This window comes from Homalodisca vitripennis, chromosome 5, assembly GCF_021130785.1.
Source record: "Homalodisca vitripennis isolate AUS2020 chromosome 5, UT_GWSS_2.1, whole genome shotgun sequence".
NCBI classification, from domain to species: Eukaryota; Metazoa; Arthropoda; class Insecta; order Hemiptera; family Cicadellidae; genus Homalodisca; species Homalodisca vitripennis.
The window spans coordinates 168,385,594-168,406,658 of NC_060211.1; the positions used below are offsets into that span (position 1 = coordinate 168,385,594).

Sequence of the window (21,065 nt, forward strand, 5' to 3'; positions counted from 1 at the left end):
AGGACAGAGTGGCCTCCAGATAATACCAAAGTACCGTCATTTTTTTAATAGCCTATGTTGCTTTAAAAGGACCACATTATGTATTATGTTGGACATTTTCATCGCTATACATATCAAAAATAGGCCACTACATTCTTAGGATTGAAAAATATCCTCTAAATTACGTGTCAAAAAAACTTAGACGTATTTTTTGCAAGCACAAATTTACTACTATACCGTAAACTCGCCAAAGTCAATGGGAACAAAAGAATTTGTCCATAAAAATTTTAAGAAAGAACTGAGGGACTGTCAGTAAAGCCTTCACAGCCTACTTCACGAAATACTGTTGTACACTGTTTGTATTTTCTCACAGTCACTCACCTTATCTAGAATGTATAGCATGTGTGCATGCTCACGCCGTATAGGCACTCCTTCCTCTTCCTTATCAAGGTTGAGAAAGTTCCATTGGGATCGCATTATGAGAGAGTGAAACTAACTTGATGAACAAACTTCTGCATGTGGGGGTTTTCTCTACTGGCCGAGAAAAACGACAATTTTGGAATCACACACCTACTGACGACGCAGCCCCCGTATTTTGTGCTTCCTGGGATAGGAAACTTTCCTTACTCAAGTGGTCAAGGTCATACTCAAGTGGTCATCTTGCGCACTAGAAGGTATATCTCTGTAATCTGAGTTAAGTAGCTCCTCAGAATTAAAACGGATAGTTCCTTTCAAAAACTATGCCGCCCACCATATATTCTGGCTGCTAAGGCATAGGAGTACCACCTCTGTACTATGCACCTGGCTTGCTTGGGATACCAAGTTTGAGTTAAGGAGTAGAAGCTCCACCGACTGAAGCTTTTTCGGCGTTGTTTTGTCTCTGCAAGTAAAGACAGACAGCAGATTTCAGCCGTCACTGTGTTACAACGTACTCAGTTGAAAACTGAGAGCTTCACTCTCTCTTCTAGTACCATCCCAGTCAGTGTATGAGACTAAACTCGACTACTGAAACTTTGCTGGCTTAGACTTACTAGTCTATCTCTTCATGGATTTATAAATAGTCCACAAGAGCAAAGATTTTAATATCTCAATTTTAGGACTTGTTATAACAATAAAATAATTTGTAAAGAATGATAAAGTATTGTAAACATTTTAATTATTTATAAATGTATCACCTTTTTATTGCTATGTAATTCTATTTTGCGGTAAGCTTTTACTAATTTAGCTGTTAATTGAGGTACTGAAATATGATTAAATTCCCCGTTGATACAATAACCGCTTTGCCGCTCTGCTGATATGGTAATGTATACAAGCAATTACAGGATCTCATCCTGACGGAACACTGCTGATTCGGTCTTATCTAAGCAAACAATCTTGGAGAAATTTGAATAATATTGTGGGATAAAATTTAAACTTGTTTCACGATTGAGTTGTCTCAACATTATGTAAATCGTAAAATGCAAATTCTGTAAGTATTAATTTGGGAAAACCTGTGTTAATTCTATAAGCTATGCCTGTAATTTACTATTAATTTCATTGACTACTCGACCTATGCTCTCTTTTACGATTTCCTTCTGAATCCTTGCGGGCCATCCTCCTGAAATGCCAAATAGTGGTAGTTACTTCAAAAGGTTGATTTACAGGTGCAGTAATGATTTTACCACGTTTTATTGCTTTACCTTTAATCGTTCTGAAATTATCAAGCCTGTGCGGGACTTTATTTACGCACTCTGGAAAATGCCACATGTACAAAAGGTCTTACTACAGTAATCTATATTTAATATATATATATATATATATATATATTTTTTACATTCATGAAATTTATATAAGAGGCAACAGCCTAATTTAATTTCAATAAATATTGAATCGCAAAAAGTACTTGCTATATATAAATGAATGTTTGTGTGTTTGTCCTTTATGGAATCGTGAACTATTTGAACGATCATTATTAAAATTTGTATGTCCCTATATGTATTTTTCCACGGAGTAGGTTTACATGCTATGCCCCTTGATATAACTCGCCACCAAGTGACGCTGCAAAACATAATAGTCTTTAAAGCGCCTGCACATTATTAACTGCAATTACCTGACAGTTATGTATATTAAATAACCAAATACTATTTGAAGGCGCTAAGTTATGATGGGGAATTTCTCTTTAAGATAAATCTCTGGTTGAACTTAAAGCTTGAGTGTTAGACTACTTTATAATAAAGTAAAGGTACGTGTACAATAGCTATAAATATACAGACAATTCCTTGGTCGTGGCAACAAGGCAAACTCTACATCGGCGTTGGAAATCTAATTGACTCGTACCAGAAGTGCACATACACGGGCACAGCTTACGTAGAGCGTGCGAAGCCGAGGGAATCAGCTAGTAATAATAATAATAAATATTTTATTTCGTAAACAATGTACAAAACTGTATTGCAATTGTCAGTTTTATATGTTAACTAAAGTTTCCCAACACAATTCGTTCACAACAATTTTACTCATTCATATATACAAGAGTTTCCATTCATAATCTCGTTCACTCGAATTTGTCCACTCTCTAGCCGCAATGTCAGTCAGCCAATTCAGCGGTCTCCCAATCGTCTCCCAATCGATGATTTTAAACGAGATTTAAATGCTTTGGGCATATTTACACTTTTAATGAAATTTGGCAGTCTGTTGACAAATTGAGCGCCTGCCTGTGAAGGCAAGCGTTCATGAACTACCGTCCTGTGTCTCGCAGTACGGTAATTGTCCCTGCCTCTGGTTTCATAAGAGTGTACATTACTACATCTTAAATTTTCGCATTTGTACTTAAAAAATAGACACACTTCCAAAATATAGAGGCAGGGAGTGTCAACAGCTTCAAATTTTAAATGCTGGCCTACACGACTCTCTGCATTGCAATTTTGAAATTATTCTGACTGCTTTTTTTTTAAGTAAAAATAATCTGGAAAAGTTTGTGTTTGTACAAACTCCCCTCAAAACCAATCCGTAGGAGAGGTCTGGATAAATTACTCCATAATATGCCATCATCAGCACCCGGGCTGGGCAATATTTTGATAGTTGTTTCAATTCCTGAGGATATTCCTGATGATAACTTTGAGCAAACACTGTCTACATGGAAATCCCAAGTCAACCCCCGATCCAGGTGTATTCCAAGGAATTTCGTTGAGTAGACCTCGTCGATATCAGTTTCATCCAGCATGACTGTTGGACTGTAAGCTGACTGACTTTGTCCCAGACCGAAATGAATGATTGTTGATTTAGCAGGATTTGTTTTAAGATTGAGTTCGTTGAAGATTTGAATAGTTCTGTTGTGCTCAGTGAATATTACCATTTCAAGTTCTCTGATTGAATTTGCGTTAAAACAAAGAGTCGTGTCATCTGCATACTGGATGAGTCGTCCATGTTGTAGCGATGAGCCAGCGTCAGTATATTAGTAATGTATAGAATTCATTATGGTCAGTAAAATAAGACGTGTAACAAAATAGACCGCACAGAGACAAAAACAGCGAATTGAGAAATGAAACAAATTCAACTTATCTGCAACACTACTAGTAGAGATGCAACACTACTTCTGAACTGTATTTAATTAATTGTAACTTAAGAGAATTACTTCGTGAATTATGCAGAGATATGAGTTTGGTGCAAAGTTTTGAAACTAGTTAAGTTTGTAAGTGTGTTAAGGAAAACATTTCGAGAGAGAGAGAGAAAGGTGGAAGGAGAGTGAGGGATGTTTAAGTTAATACACTTTCAAACTTAACTATTGTATATTTATACATAATTGCACACATATACATTCACAAAAGGATATCACAAGCTTCTGTAGCTGATAGTACTCATAATTTCAAACAAAACATTTATATAAACATAGGTTGAGAAATGTCTCGTTTAACAATATAACAAAATAACTAGTACAGCTATAAAACTTAACTAGACACCAATTTTTTAACATTTTTATTACAATTCCAACAGTACATATTTCAACCAAATCTGGCAAGGCATAAGCAAGCACGACCACTTTAAAGGTACGCTTGCACAAGCCGGGAGCAGCAAACATTTTGTATTTTGATAGGCATTAGCTGTTTTACTTAGGTTAAACAAATTTTAAAAGATAGTAACTATTTTTTAATTGTTTTAACCAATTCGAATGGTACTTTTTTTCAACGAAATCCGTCAACGCATAAGCGAGCACGACCACTTTAAAGATACGCTTGCACAAGCCGGGAGCAGCAAACATGTCACAGTTGAGAGGTATCACTTGTGCGTTTGCAGCAGGGTGTCACAAACTTCTGTGGCTGATAGTATTAATCATTTCAAACAATAATGCCATAATTATCATTATTATAACTGTGGGTAAAATCAAATTGGCTTTCCCACCAACTCGCTCTATTGTCTAGGAGTTGTTGTGGAGCTCATGACGTTGTTAACTTGAGATCTAATTACCTAACTCCCGCCTCAAGTAGCACTTTGTTGAAGATATTAATTGTTTCAAGTTAGTATTGTACTGTCTCTACTTAGTTCAGGTTTGACTTTTACGCGAAGGATTTCTATTTCTGGGAAACTATTATAATTAATGTACTTTTTGCAAAGGAAGTTCTTTTAGTTGGTGTAGTTATTCACAGAATTGTTATCCTATTTGATAGCAGGCTCTTTTACCATGAACAATTCAGACTACAATATCTAAGCATAGAAACTAAGACGAATAAGTATAATTCGTTACAGTTACAAGATAGATCTCCTCAATAATTTAATTACTATGACTAACCGTTAGATCGCGATGCTTACAAGTAAACAGTTATATTCTTTGTTGAAGTTTGTTGTTGACGATGGAAGGATTGTGAAGGAAACATGACTTTCCCGGACATTCGCCATCGCATTATATACAGACATAACATTATTTTCTTTAATAAACTAGTGTAAGGTATTGAATACCACATATTCCGGTTTCTTAGGTAACAACACTGTTGCTAGATTTTCAGAATTCAGAACTGTTTGAACTTAATTATTCTTACGTTGTTGTGTTTTTAAATTCAATTATAATTGTCAATTATAATACGTTTCGAGATCTGCAATCTAAACTCTTCGATTTTAGTAAATGCATTAGTTTAGTCATTTACCTGAAATCGAGAGAGTAATTGCAGATCTCGAAACCTAGTGCTACTGATTGTATTTTATCACTGAACGATGGCAAATGTCCGGAAAAATCATGTTTCCTTAACAAACAGTTCTAGTTTTATAGTTTCTGTATTATTGGTAAGTGGAAGTGATCTTTATAGCAGGAGCTAAACTTTAAAGAGAACTTTGTAAACCCCACGTGAAGATTTTCTTAGACAACTCATTTTTGTGTACAATTCACCGGTCGAGTAAATGCTTTCTCTTTCTTCGTTCATATAATTTACTCTAATATACCAAAAAGAGCATAAATTGTAAAAATGGATAGAAACGCAATAAATAATTAAGACGTTTGAAAATTTGTTTTTGACGACGGAAGGATTGTGAAGGAATCAGGATTTTACAAACGAACTTAAAATAAAAAAATTATTCCAGATTTGTAATTATGTGTTAGGTTAGTTATTTATCGGAAGAAGAGATCAGATTGCAGATCTCGAAACGTAGTACTACTGATTTTTTTGTATCAGTGAACGATGGCAAATGTCTGGAAAATCCTGTTTCCTTCACATTTGAAAACTTCCAAGATGCATAATTATACAATCCTTTTGAAAAATTATTTATTAAAATATAAAAATATTGATTATGATGCAGGAATGTTTAAGCAGGCTTTTTATGATCTAAAACAAGCAAGATGTTCATATGAAGCAAGAAAATATAACTGGAACAACCAGCACGAAAATGGGGGATGGTGCTTTTGAATCCCCCCTCCACACCCCGCACCAAACACTATTGCCAATTCTACGTCTATGGAAAATTACTTATATCTACTAACATCTGTTGCAATAAACAAACATCATCAACTGTATACGTAAACAAATATCCACCATTTTATTTTATTCGTATGTTCTGAAAACCATCATCTGCAGTCAGTATGATAACACTACCTTAAAAGTCATCGCACTGATTTTGTGTGGTTTAGAATAAATAATCTTCTTAAAATCCATCAGAATTTGGCGTCTCAAAACTAATGCAAATATGAATGGAGTTAACCATTATTTCCACTTGATTTGTTGCACATTCCCAGCTTATGGACACCAAGCAAGTTAGATTTGAGATTACTGATGACCTCGTATTTGGAAAACCGCTAAACGATTTCTGTCATAACAATAATTTAAATTAGGATAAAGTTTTGATTTTATTGAGAGCGAAGACCATCCATCAATAGTAAAAGTTACTCTTCAAGATATTTTCTTATAATATAAAATTTTATGCTATCATTTATAACAAATCTAAATCATCACAGTTATAAGGACGCCAAATTAACTAAACTGATTCAATCATTTGTTAAATTACTAATTATAATTGAATTTTAAAACACAACAACGTAAAAATAATTAAGTTCAAACAGTTCTGAATTCTGAAAATCTAGCAATAGTGTTGTTACCTAACAAACCGGAATATGTGGTATTCAATACCTTACGCTAGTTTATTAAAGAAAATAATGTTATGTCTGTCTTTTTTACCCCTCCTTTTGACAATGTGCCTCCATAGAGCATAGAAAAGAGAACCCTTTTACTATCATACTTCATACTATCTAGCAAGTGCTGTATTATTCTTGAAGTTATGTCTTTTACATCTGTTTTCTTGTCTAATTTTGAACAAACCCGATATTAATGTATTATTATTATTACTTTTTTGCGAATGTTGAGTTTAGCTCCAGTTCACCTTCTTCTTATTTGCAGCATCTGAAATCTGATGCTGTTGTTGACTTGACTCCTGAAATCTAATACTAACCTCTTCGGGCGTACATTGTCTCATCAGGAGATTCGTTTTGAGCTCCTTCGTTCTTCGTCGCTATCTGTTTTTGGATCCCTTCAGAAGGAAATGACTCCAAATTTCAGGAGTCAAGTCTGCAACAGCATCATATTTCAGATGCTGCACGTAAGAGGAAGGTAAACTGCAGCTAACTCAACGTTCACATCCAAGCAGCCCCTCCCAACATAGCTCCGTGATGTGAACTTTATCTTGCTTTTAATATTGAAGAATAATCTAAAAATGAGAGCATACTTGAAAGAATTGCTTGATGAACTAACCTTGCAGGAAGGGAATAAGCTTGCACATGAAGTCGCCGAAGACGAAGTCCCGGAGGATGGTACCGACGAGGGTGAAGGGCATGCAGAGGACACCGAGCAGAAGGTCAGAGACGGCGAGGTTCAGCAGGAACACGTTCGTGATGGTCCGCATGGTCTGGTTGAAGATAAGAGTGAGGATAACCAAACAGTTGCCGACCACGGCCAACAGGAAGATGGTGGAGTAGAGGAGGATCTGCAGCTTGCCCACCTCCCACCAGAGGACGCTGGGCTGATATGTAGAGTTCAGGCTGGTCGACATCATCGCGATGGGTTCAGAACAGAACCATCCTTGAGTGTCCAAGTCCTTCGGAGAACCTGTAACGAAGATAAGAGAGTTTACAAGGCAAGTGAGATGCCAGATAGTAGCTATCAACTTAATTTAATAGGACAGAATCATCCTCCTTTAACCGATGTATCGTAAATAATATAATGAAAGCAACCAATTTCGTTGCCCTCTTCACTTTTTTTCCGATACTCGTTAGGCCATGTATATTGCAATGTAGTACGCTGATGCATTTGCAGTACCGCATTGTAGGGGAGTTTGCGAACTTTTAAGATCATCTAAATGACAACTGATGTAATTTTGTTAAAGAATGTTCTATCTTCAGGGATAAAAAAGATTTAATAGGTGTCAATACACGTATTTTTCGGCAAACAGAAGGATGAAGCAGTGAAGAGGAAGACGTATTAGATTAAGACGTTTCAGCCTCAACAGGAGGCTATAGGACCGGTCACGGACAATCAAATGTTGATTTGCGGTTTGGGTTTGTATGGCAGTTTTGTCCAGTTTTCAATATATGGAATATATCATTAGCTACACTCTTCTTGCCCGCCAAGTGGAAGTGCAGAACTCGAAAAGATGCCGCTGTTTTGTACCCAGGTTTTGCATCCGAATATTCTCACTATTTTCGTTCAACAATTTTAAGTATTCGTTGACAAGTCTGAAATATTTTTATAATTACACTTTAATTTTAATTATAAATGAGCGACGAAGAGAAATTTTAAAATTGTTGGTTCCTTTACAACAGCTCATTGTAATACTTGTTGTTATTTCTGTTGTTTAATACCCTTAGCTCTGATGTTTATTGTTTAAATTTCGCATGAGTATAAAAGATTACTTTCAAAGCTATAATAGTTTTCAAATTACTTCAACGACCCATAGAATTATTACTGTAAATAAACGGAGAAGAAATTCGTGAAACACTCAATGAAAAGGTTTTTCTTTTAGGTTAGTGTTCACAATAGAGACTTGTTAGTGAAATTGTTCAATTGGTGACACTTATTTACTAACTACTTTTGTTTGAGTTGTTACTCATTTCATTATACTACATGTGTTGTTATGATGTTACAGTCACTAGTTTTAACCCTAGGTTCAGCAAACTAATCTTCTCACTATTTTTGTTAAATATTTTAAAATTCCTTTGACAAGTCTGATTGTTTTATATTTTTATTGTTTCCTTTAATTTTAATTACAAATGATTACCGAAGATCCTTTTATACAGGGTGGAGCACGGAAATTTGCTGATTTGGAAATGAAATAAAAAAATTATAAACCTTAGAAAAATTATTTTTTATTTTCATTATATTAAACAGTAAGGGAATTTTTAAATTACATGGTTTTAATTAATGTATCTGGCAAATGTCGACCTTCGGCATCAACACACTGCTGCATACGTTTTCTGAAGTTTTCATTAACTCTAACAAGCATTTCGACTGGTATTCTGCCAATTTCAGCCTCAATATTGTTCCTTAGGTCTTCCAAGGTGATGGGACGGTTGATATACACCTTCGACTTCAGGTAACCCCAAAGGAAAAAATCGCATGGGGCTAAGTCTGGTGAGCGTGCCGGCCAGTTCACATCACCCCTCAAAGAGATAAGCCGTCCAGGAAACATTTGCCTCAAACAATTCATGGTAACCCTCGCTGTGTGTGCAGTGGCACCATCCTGTTGGAACCATGTATCCTCTAATTGCATTGTCTCAAGAGCCGGCTGAAAAAAAATCCTGTATCATAGTCAAGTACCGTTCGGAGTTCACAGTTATGGCACGACGGTTATCCTGAAAAAAGTAACGGCCAATGATGCCTACTCGTGATATGGCGCACCACACAGTGACGCGGTCCAAATGCAGAGGTCTCTGGTGGACTTCTCTGGGGTTTGTTTCACTCCAGTAGCGCATGTTTTGCTTGTTGACACACCCACTGAGGTGAAAATTTGCCTCATCAGAAAAGAACACAATTGCGTCACGCGGTAAAGTTGCAAGCATGTCTCCACAAGAAGTACGCCGTGTCAAATAGTCCCGTGCTGACAATTGATGGACCACACACATTTTATACGGGTGAAATCTCAGTTCATCATGAAGAATCCGGTGGAGAGAACGTCTTTGAATGCCAAGAGCAAGTGATTTCTTCCGAGCAGAGCTTTTGAAGATTGCAGTACTGCTGCTCTAACTCTATAGATGTTTTCCGGTGTTGTAATCATTCTCTGAGGTCCCCTTAATACATATGACACATTCCCTGCTGTTCTGAATGAAGTTACCGAATTTACAATTGATTGCCGACCAGGAACACGTCCGCGTGGGGGAACAGCGAATCATAAACGAAAAGCACGCTGCACTGCAATGATTGAGTGGGCTTTTGAAAAATACGCTTCAACACAAAACGACCTCTCCTCTCGTGTCCACTGCATGATGCCAACTGGAACGTGGAGGAATACAAATCTCCCGTCAGCCACTATAAGCCACGCTCACTCTCCCCTCTCTTCGACCAACAGTGCCGCCACAGCCTTTAGTGCAAAAAAGCAAATTACCACGCTCCACCCTATAGAATCCTTGGATCCTTTACAACACCTTATGATAAATCTTTATCGTTATACACTATATTATTGTTTTACGCGCTTATTTAATATAATAGTATTAAAATAATTTATTGAGATCTTTTTACATTACTAATAAGTAAAGAATCTAAAAGTGTAGGCTTGCAATGATATTTCTCTCACTATTGTAAGCCTAACATAATATATGTATATATATATATATATATATATATATATATATATATATATATATATATATATATATATTATGTTAGGCTTACAATATAATATGAAGTGATAAATATAAGATGATGGTAACTGGTTTTCAATTTACTCTAACGTACCCCTAGCATGATTTCTGAAAATAAATAGCGAAGGAGTTAATTAACTAACTCAATTAAAAGTTTCTATTTGAGTTAATTCACAATAGAATATTATTCTATGGAATGTTTATTTAGATGACACTTATTTAATAACTACTTTTGTTTGTCTTGTGTTTTAAAGAGAGAAGAGAAGCTGTATTGTAAATTTACAATTGTATATTAACATTAATTTACAATTCCTATCGCCAATGCAATAACTTTATGTTAATTAACTTTCAAACAAGTTTTAATGTAATATTCGTAGTGATGTGGCGGTTTGGTACATTTTGTAAATAAAAGTTTTAAGCTTATTATAAATACTAGCGGACCCGGCGCGCTTCGCTGCGCATTTCAATAAGTTTCCCGCGGCTTCGCACGCAATTTCCCGTTGAAAACAGTACACTATATTCACTTATTCATTTTCTATCACATTCTAAACATTGCTGAGATAATTGATAGTCGTTCCTTCGTGAGCTTCTTGGGCGCATTATGAAGGTATGTACCACATTCCTGATACTTCTGTCAAAAAAAACAACTAAGGTTGATTTTATAACATTCTTTATATTTGTAGCCAACGTAAGATAGTAATTATGATATCTGCATTGCTCTTCTGATCAAGCATGAGCATGGTTTATATTAAATAAATATTGCAGTTAAAGGTGAATTTTTACGTCAAATTTGAATTGTATTATCTGGATAGTAAAGTCTATGTTTAACAGTGATTGCAGAAACAGTTTAAACAAAATTTGTCGTTTCTCTTAAGCTTACTCTATGCTTTAAAACTATAAGTGTAGTAATTAAATTATATATAAATATATTTTTTGTCGCATTATATATGTTTACAAAGAACAGCTGATTAAAAATTTGAAAAGACTCTTTCACTTAATAACATATGTTTGCTGCAATGCATTTCTTACGGGTATTTCTGTAACCAGTGGGGCGGAATCCTGAATCGGGAAAGGGATAAAAAGTATCCTATAACCTTCTACAGATCAAGACGAACAAATTAAAAAAAAAATTAGCCGAATCCGTCCAGCCGTTTGTGAGTGATGCTGTTACACACGAACAGTTTCATTTTTATATAATAGACTAGCCTAAACCCGCGGCTCCGCTCGCGTGGCAGTAGAGAGGGCTACATCAATCAAGCATCGAAAAGAAATACTAATTTTATTATACGTTTTTCCAATTAATTTATTGCTCTACTAATACATCGTAGCATATCATAAAATCTATTATAAAAGTTTTTTGTTTATTTTAATGCGTTTTGGTAAACAACGTTATTAGTTGTATTATTTGGAGCATAAATATAAAGGTTCTTCGGGTTTCCGACTCTTGAGCAAGCAACAAAAATTACGTTAACAAAAATACTTGCCTATTTTTTTAAACCTTTTACTGATGGAAAATAACACTGTTCTTGGAAATTGTAAAAAAGACATCAAATCACGTTTATCAAAAATTTGACATTTGTGACACGTTGTAAATGTAAAAAAATGTTTGTTTACATAGAAACGTCAAAAATATTTATGTTTACTTAGTTACTGTCAAAAATAACAACAATTTTTTGTCGCATTATATATGTTTACAAAGAACAGCTGATTAAAAATTTGAAAAGACTCTTTCACTTAATAACATATGTTTGCTGCAATGCATTTCTTACGGGTATTTCTGTAACCAGTGGGGCGGAATCCTGAATCGGGAAAGGGATAAAAAGTATCCTATAACCTTCTACAGATCAAGACGAACAAATTAAAAAAAAAATTAGCCGAATCCGTCCAGCCGTTTGTGAGTGATGCTGTTACACACGAACAGTTTCATTTTTATATATATAGATTTACTAGCGGACCCGGCGCGCTTCGCTGCGCATTTCAATAAGTTTCCCGCGGCTTCGCACGCAATTTCCCGTTGAAAACAGTACACTATATTCACTTATTCATTTTCTATCACATTCTAAACATTGCTGAGATAATTGATAGTCGTTCCTTCGTGAGCTTCTTGGGCGCATTATGGAGGTATGTACCACATTCCTGATACTTCTGTCAAAAAAAAAACAACTAAGGTTGATTTTATAACATTCTTTATATTTGTAGCCAACGTAAGATAGTAATTATGATATCTGCATTGCTCTTCTGATCAAGCATGAGCATGGTTTATATTAAATAAATATTGCAGTTAAAGGTGAATTTTTACGTCAAATTTGAATTGTATTATCTGGATAGTAAAGTCTATGTTTAACAGTGATTGCAGAAACAGTTTAAACAAAATTTGTCGTTTCTCTTAAGCTTACTCTATGCTTTAAAACTATAAGTGTAGTAATTAAATTATATATAAATATATTTTTTGTCGCATTATATATGTTTACAAAGAACAGCTGATTAAAAATTTGAAAAGACTCTTTCACTTAATAACATATGTTTGCTGCAATGCATTTCTTACGGGTATTTCTGTAACCAGTGGGGCGGAATCCTGAATCGGGAAAGGGATAAAAAGTATCCTATAACCTTCTACAGATCAAGACGAACAAATTTAAAAAAAAATTAGCCGAATCCGTCCAGCCGTTTGTGAGTGATGCTGTTACACACGAACAGTTTCATTTTTATATAATAGATAAGCCTACTTGCGCGTTATGCAATACTGTTCTTATATTGCAAGTATATTTCTTATATTAACCCTTATCACGCGTATTACGGGAAATCTCGCGCGGTGAAAATGACGCATCACGCGTATTACGGTAATCTCTCAAACGAAGTTTTTATTTTTTTTCGTAAAATATAGTTCGTAAACTGCCGATAGCATGAGGTAGATTGTTGTCCAGAGCTAAGAAAACGACTGCGCTCGATTCATTGTTCTCGGCTACCCGTTACCGATCCGAAACTGGTTGTCATAGCAACCGAACGCCATTCTGACCTGCAGACAGGCATGTCTTACGGGATTTCCCGCGTGGTGAGAGCGACAGTGCTGTTCACGAGACCTGCGCGTAAGCTTGTTCCTGTGTTGAGTTCCGTGTTTTACGTTATTTCTGAACATGTTTACAGTTATGTTATTTCAAGAATTGTGACTTCAATTTAAAACACTTGATGCTTGGAAGTGTTTCATTCAAAAAAATATTTTGAAATTTGCAAATTCCATGTTTAGTTTTTGTATATATTTTAATCTGTAAAAAATACAAAAGTCTTTAAAATATTCCGTTTTAATGTTTTTTCTTCCTATACTAACTTTAGAAGTATTAAATCAAATAGAACATTAAAGAAATTAAAAATTTATTTTTTACGTTATTAGCACGCTAGGGGAAAATATAGGAATTTGTATTCAGCACTCTGAGGGTTAGGCTACATGTGTTACCTTACCATGTCACATGTTAAAATGAAATATTATTATATTTAGTTTCTTACACATAACGTAGCTATGGTGGGAAGAGTTGACTTAATGTGAATGTTAAGTTTAGCTTCTTTTTAGTGCAGCGTCTGGAATCTGACGCTGTCACAGACTTGACTTCTTGGTGTCACGTTCGTCTGAAGAGATGCAAAGAGTATCAGCGACTAAGAAGCTCAAAACGAAAATTTGAAATCAGGAACACCGATAAATAGGTAAAGTGGTAATCTCATTATCAGGTGCACAGTTGAGTGCACTACGATGTTTCTGACATGAACTAAGCACGGTGTAGCAACCGAGTTCGCTACACATAATGCAGCTTTGGCGGGAAATGTTCATTCAATACAAATGTTGAGTTTAGCTCTAGTATACTTTATGGAAGTTCGTTAACAAACTCAATCAAATGGCTTTCTTTGGATTAGTTCACGATAGAGATTACTTCATGAAATAATGAAAATTATTTTAAAAGTAAATATGATTATACTTCAATGAAGGAGGAGGAGCTCTTCTTATTGGAAATATCAATTTTCTATTAGTTTATTAAAGAAAACACCAAATAAAATAAATAACCTAACTGGAAATCCAAAAGATAAAATTTTAGATGAAAATAAAAGTGGTATTTACAGAATTAACTGTGAAGATTGTGATAAGATTTATATTGGCCAGACAAAAAGAACCATTAAAAACATATTTAAGGAACACGAAAAATCAGCTATTGCCAAACATGCATTTGAAAGAAACCACAAATTAAAAAAATTTACATTATTTAAACAAGTCCATAAACAAGAAGAACTCGACGCATATGAAACATTATACATAACCAAACATAAAGATAAAATATTAAACAATGATTTTGGACCGATTCAAAAATTCACCATTCTTTTAAAATATAACTAAATTCTTTTTTTGACCAAAACTTATACATATACTAATATTTATTTTATTTTACTTTTAACCATATAAATTTTGTATTAAGTTTGACTCAGCTGATATTTGTTTTAAATTTACTGATTCACACCTGATGATGGCATCTTCGATGTTGAAAGGCCTCGTGATAAATATAGATATTATTGGATAACTGTGAGTTTTCTTTAATAAACTAATAGAAAATGATTATACTTAGTTTTTTAACAAATTTATATATTTTGCAATGTTCCCGTTGCTTCGTTACCCAAAAAATCAATGTAAAAATGTTCACTAACGCTCAGCCAAACACTTTGGAGTGACATGCATCATCATCGAACCTCTTGTTTGGATGCAAATAAGCTTCATGAAAAACTCAGTATGATTCGAGATATCCTGCGGAAAGACAGACAGACAGAGAGAAAAAATTAAATTTAACAAGCTCCCTGAGTGATTGGCTACGCTAACGCTCAACCAATAATAACTAATAAGTATCTGACTTCTATTTCATTATGTGTTTAATCGTAAAGAGAAGTTAGTATGTTTTGTATTATAATCTAAAGTAAAGTCTTTTCATATTATACTAACAATTCCAGGTTTAAATATAGAGACAACGTAATTAATTGCATTTAGTCTTAAAGAAAAATACTTATCTTTCGCGATTTTAATTTCTTGAGTATGGTTTTTATACAACGTTGGAAACCTAATATTGAACAATGTAAACATAATGTATAATTAAGGTAGCATCTCATATCGCATGGCAGCATCGATTTATGCTGTCAGAAGCAAACGTTTAATAAAATAGTGCTGTTGAATGCTTCTCATTCGCTTGTTAGTTTGCCAGTAATTGTTGTACTTAGTTGTTGAACTATGCAAACTTATTAACACTAGATTATGACAGAGCTTAAACATGTATTAAGTTGACTACATGGATACCTTCTTTATTTTCGGGAGAGAAAATTGTGTTGAATTTCAAACATTCTACCGTATGTTTGAATTTGACAGAGCAAAAGTAACTTCAAACAACGCCACACTATTTAAATGAAATAATGAAGAAAGAAAGCCACTTCAATTTAAAAAACAATAGCGTAAAAATGCCAAAAAGCTTACCACCTTTACATACGGTATATGACATTACACAATGTACAGAAGCTCTATTGAACGCTGTTGGTCATATTGGCATTTGATTGCTCGAACCTTTTGCCCCTACAACTCACCAGTAGAGGCAGATATGTATTATTGGCAGTTTCAGTTTGACACCTGTTGGTTGAAAAATTTCTCTTCACAGCCAAGTTTAAACATTTTAAGTATTTAGTTAAGTTAGCATTAATTCGTCAAGTAAATTTAGATGATAGCCTACTTAAACTCGGCTTCTCGACCTAAATAAAGAAAAGAAAACTAAATGTAATATGCGATTTAAGTTGTAAAATAGATTATACAGTTAGAACTATAGGTATTCTTTTGAAAAACTCATGTAGTTTTTGAAAAGCTAACGTTCTCAATCCAATGCGTAAGAGTAGTAACTAAGACCGGTTAGACTAAAGCCGAGTGACATGTCGACACATTGTGGGATTGGATTATCTCAGTAATTTATCAAATTAATTTCAGTCGTTGTTGTTGTTGGTAGCTTTACTAAGCTTTTGTTTTGTTTCGAAGTTAATAAAACAAGTTTTAAATTAAACAACGCATCGCTTTTAAAATCACTTACCTTCTTGGATCTTTCTGGGTGAGAATAATTAATGACTGAGAAAAGCAATTAAGTACCAACGCTACTCCAGCTCTCTAATCATTGCAGTCATACGCCAGTAGGGCCACTTTGCATTTTGTAAGGAAATAAGCATATAACCTGGTTCCTTGAAATAAATTGAGGAATTTTCTCTAGGAAAGATACCAGTTAGCGGCTGTGTTACTTTTCGTAAACGAAATGGCGCCAGAAGTATTAAGGATATGAAATTATAATTTTTTTTTAATTAAATTGATCGAAACACACTAAAATTGTGTGTTTAGCTAAAACCGGCGTCAGCTACAAATGTGAAAAAATATCGTCTCGTATTTTTTACCCTTTTGATACCCTTCCAATCCGACTTGAGCAAAACTAGCTTAACTAACGCTCGACTTCTTACTTGATTTCAAGAAAAATTATGTAGTAAATTTTATATTTTTTTGTATATGCAATGTAAGTAACTTATTTTCAACAATAAAACCTTAATTAACCCACTTATACTTTGCGTTCGGAAGTCGCTGTGTACCAAGTGACATGACAGGGAATAATTTCACCGCTAAGATGGTAGCTCTGTGCTGTCGCCGAATGCAGCATAACTTGTCAATCGTTGAGTTAATGTTGACGTGTTTCATTTTTTTGTAGTTCTGTTGCTCTTTTTTTTGTAGGAGACGATGGTTCTTTCAGTAGGCGAACGTATTTTCGTGAAGATGACAAATACAGTGATTTAGTGAAGCGTAAATTTTCAATAACGATTCTAGATTCAATTATTCCTCACCGTAACGTAATACGAGCACTGGTTAAAAAGTTTCAGGCAACTGGCTCGGTTGAGGCCGCTGCACGTAGTGTTAGGCTCTAAGCCGGACGAACAAAAATTGCTGGATATTTTCTGGATATTTCAGCACAAAGTCCATAAAAATCAACGGTTAAGTCTGCACAACAGTATGATATCGGATATGCTACCGCGCATGAACCTGACAGACAAGAACTTACCTATTCCCATACAAAGTAAGGTGTGTTCAAGAGATTAATGAACTTCGAGTAATGACAAGAGACAATTTATCGTCATTGGTTTCAACGTTTCCTTTACCAAATATCCGAAGACATCCTTGACCTAACGATTTTTACAGATGAAGCGTGGTATCACAAGAGGTTATGTAAATTCTCGAAATGTAGTGTAAGGCGGGAATGTAGCTTCCAACTCGTTTTGATTTCATGCTTACCAGAGCGTTCAATCCTGACAGCAGCTCACAACGAAACTTTGTATTATGTTCTATATGGTAACCATTAGACTAATTCGTAATCAACTTTAATTCGAATAAATGACCAGTCACATCAGGACGTGGTGTGCTCAGGGTCCAGGGGTTATGTTAGTTAGTACTGAGTTCCGACGAGTGGCTGCGCTAGGTAACTCCTCACGCTACTTGACCTTTCACTCCACAGATGGCAGTCTGATCGCTCACTTTCCGTCCCTCGCTTTATAGCGCTGGATGAGTTATCTCTTGTGTAACTAATACAATCAAAGGAATTAGTAATGTCATAAATAACGCATAGAAGTGTGACAAGATAGGTTCTCTCTCAATTACGTAACACCTTATGAAGCTTCACGTAAGATGTCACGTTGAAATATTCGCAGCACAGAACCGAGCATGTCGAGTGTAGCCGGAATGAGAGTTTATTTTCCTTTGAGCTGTTTCGTCCTGACAGGTGAAATGTATCACATTCTTCTCTATCTTACCGTACAAACATTCTTTGCACATCGGGGTTGTTTACTTTCGTTCAGAAACATGCAACCTGGATCGAAGTTGAGCTTTGATAATATTGGTGTATGGAAAGTTCGTCTACTAGATAAACTACTACTACATTTATTTGGACTAATTTTAAGGAGTGTCGTCATTACTACTCTGCCTTGATATTTCCACTTTGTGCGGTTAAATATTAAAAAAAACCAGAGAAATTGTTAAAAGCTTTTTCTATATTGACTACATTTCTACATTTTTAATGGAATTAGTATTACTATATTAATTTCTACCACCTGCACTTACATAAGAGGCCGGCTAAATTATAAATTATAGATATCGATTTTAAGTCTTTATATCGATATTGCGAAAGTAAACATCGATGTTATAAGATATTATCATATAAAAGTTAAATTACAAATACTAAGTATATATTTCGTCGAAGCAGCACAATAGAAACTACTTGATAAGTTCATTTGTTTCCGTCCGCCCAAACTGAATAATAATTAGTCACGATTACACTGAGAAAATGTATAACTGTTATAAGAGATCTCAGTAAAGTCATAAAGAAGTGCATATTTACACAAAAAAGAAAACCTCATTTTTATTTTACATTTTACAGCAACTAATTGAAATTCAGTTTTCTCCTTTTAATTGTATATCGCCACTTTTGATTTTGATTATTTTGCTATCATACCATTTTCGTGTATAAATACGTGTATACCTAGCAACTCAAAAGATAGTGTCAAATAGAATTACATTGTTGTGATATTCAGCTTTTTATAGATTTCGTTTATTTTATTATTCAATAATTCGTAATAATAAGTTAAGAGTATGGTATTATCTCTTTGTTATCACACTAATCAATGGTTGAGAATGAAACTAGTCAAACAAGTCTACTTGAAAACTATAATTGGCACGCTGAACTTTATTCCCAGTCATTAAAGTCCAATAACTAGTTTTAAAAGTTATAGTTACTGAGTTTGTCAGCCAATTTTCTAATAACACTTCTATGTACCATATTTAATACTTATTTAAATGTTTGTTTAATTGAAAAGTTTTATGCGTAATCATTTCTTTTAAATTATATTTCAAAAAGCATCAAAATTTATATCAATTACTAGCTAACCCGGTGAACTTCGATTCACTTACCTCTTAACATAAACAATATTAATTTAAACCCTAATTATGTATTGCAGAACCGGTAATTTTATTAAGGCATCATCATCATAGTATAGGCCATGCTATGGCATCTGAGAACTGTTCAAAATTCAATGAATACAGCGCCTTCTACACCGCAGCTGTTGAACAATGTCACAATAATAATTAATACAAAAACATAAAGGTGTATTTAAAAAGGTGTTTACTAAAAAATTGTTAAGATGCGACGAATGTTTGACAATAACCGCTGATACTTTCAGGGGGTTCGGCTCGTCCTATCCTTTCCATGTTAAAAAGCACAAACTTAGGAACACACAACTCCAAAACCATTAGAGGTAATAAGCTATTTTGTTTTTTTATTTTGATCCTTATCCTTATACCTAACATTTAAGTGATGGGTTTCTTAATTAAATTAAAATAACACACTTTTAATTTAAAACAAAAAATGTTGAAAAAACATTCAAAATTAAAATTTATTTTTAATAAAAAAATATATTCTAGTATAAATAATGAATATCCCATCATTCATATTGTTCATTGTAGTGTAAAAAAAAACAAAACCAAAATCAATGCAATAACTCAAGTAGTTTAGGAGAAAATTGTTCCTAAGTGTAAAAAATATGTTTTTTTGGAAAATCGCTAGTAAACATCATTTAAGCACAGTGACATAAGTAATCCTACCTTAGTGCATGCCTGGTCCATATGAAGGATTGTCTGGATCTTCCTGCTCTTCATACGTGTCCTCTAGTCTTTTCTTAGCAATCTCTCGCTGTTTCCGGCACTTTTTCTCGATTTCCAACATATCTTTCTCAGCGTTTTTAATCCGGGGCAAGTCAAAGTTCTTCATTGTGTTTATGCACATTGGGCCAGGGGAAATACCAAATTTACTCAGGATTTTACACTTTGTGATATTGCCATCATTGAAGGTAGCAATGGCTTCATAATGTTCAGGCTCTCGCAAGGATTTTGTGTTCCACTATGGAGGCACTTCCGCAACAAATGTTCTTGAGATAAATCTCTAAAAATGGGCTTTATCTCTGCCATAACTGTAGGAGGAAGGTGAGTGTGGTCACTATGTTTGTAGTCAGTACCCAAAGATTCAGATTTTCTAAATTTACACCATGTGTCAGTGTTTTTTGGGCACAAACCATGTGCTGGTTCTTGGTCAGTGCTTGCAAGATGAAAATAGGTAGCCCAAATAGCTCTTTTCATATTTACTAAACTATCTGTGTTTCTTAGAATGGCCAGACCACAGTAAGTCTGAATCTCATCAATAATAACTTTAGTTAAACGACCACGACCGCCAATTTTTTTACCGTCTGAAAGTTTGGTGTTTCCTTGTTTTTCTTTTAACTTCCTAAGAAGAGTGCCCATTCTTTTTCTAACTGAACCGAAGGTAACCAGTGTTGCCAACAGCAACAACAAACAATATAACCTAAAATAGTAGGTGTGTATTATATAAAGTGTGTTCAAGAGCACAATCAAGGTTGCTAATCAACGGTTCCAGTAAAAAATGCATGTGCTTCCACAAACTAAAATATCAATAAAACCACTAATACTCATCCTATTTAAATGAAATTTGTGTTAAATTAAAGGTAAAGAGTTGTAGAAAACAATTCACAAATAAAAAAAACTATAATTGATTTCTGGATGGTAGGAGAATGCTGCTTGTTCCAGGTTCACATGAGTATTGCGTTTGCGGAATCGGTCAATTTCCTATTCCAGGGCTCGCTGCTGTTGTGATCGATGTGCCCGAACTCGTTGCATTCTTTATCTATT

The 21,065-nt window shown here is 34.5% G+C and overlaps 1 protein-coding gene across 1 annotated transcript in view; it reads right to left on the reverse strand.

Moving 5' to 3' along the window:
* LOC124363704 (cholecystokinin receptor type A-like) overlaps positions 1 to 21,065 on the reverse strand; it is a 289,676-nt gene that overhangs the window by 175,006 nt on the left and 93,605 nt on the right. The window contains exon 2 of the mRNA XM_046818967.1: positions 7,182 to 7,535. Within this exon, the coding sequence (XP_046674923.1) occupies positions 7,182 to 7,482 (301 nt within the window). The 5' untranslated portion in view covers positions 7,483 to 7,535. The remainder of the gene's footprint in view (positions 1 to 7,181; positions 7,536 to 21,065) is intronic.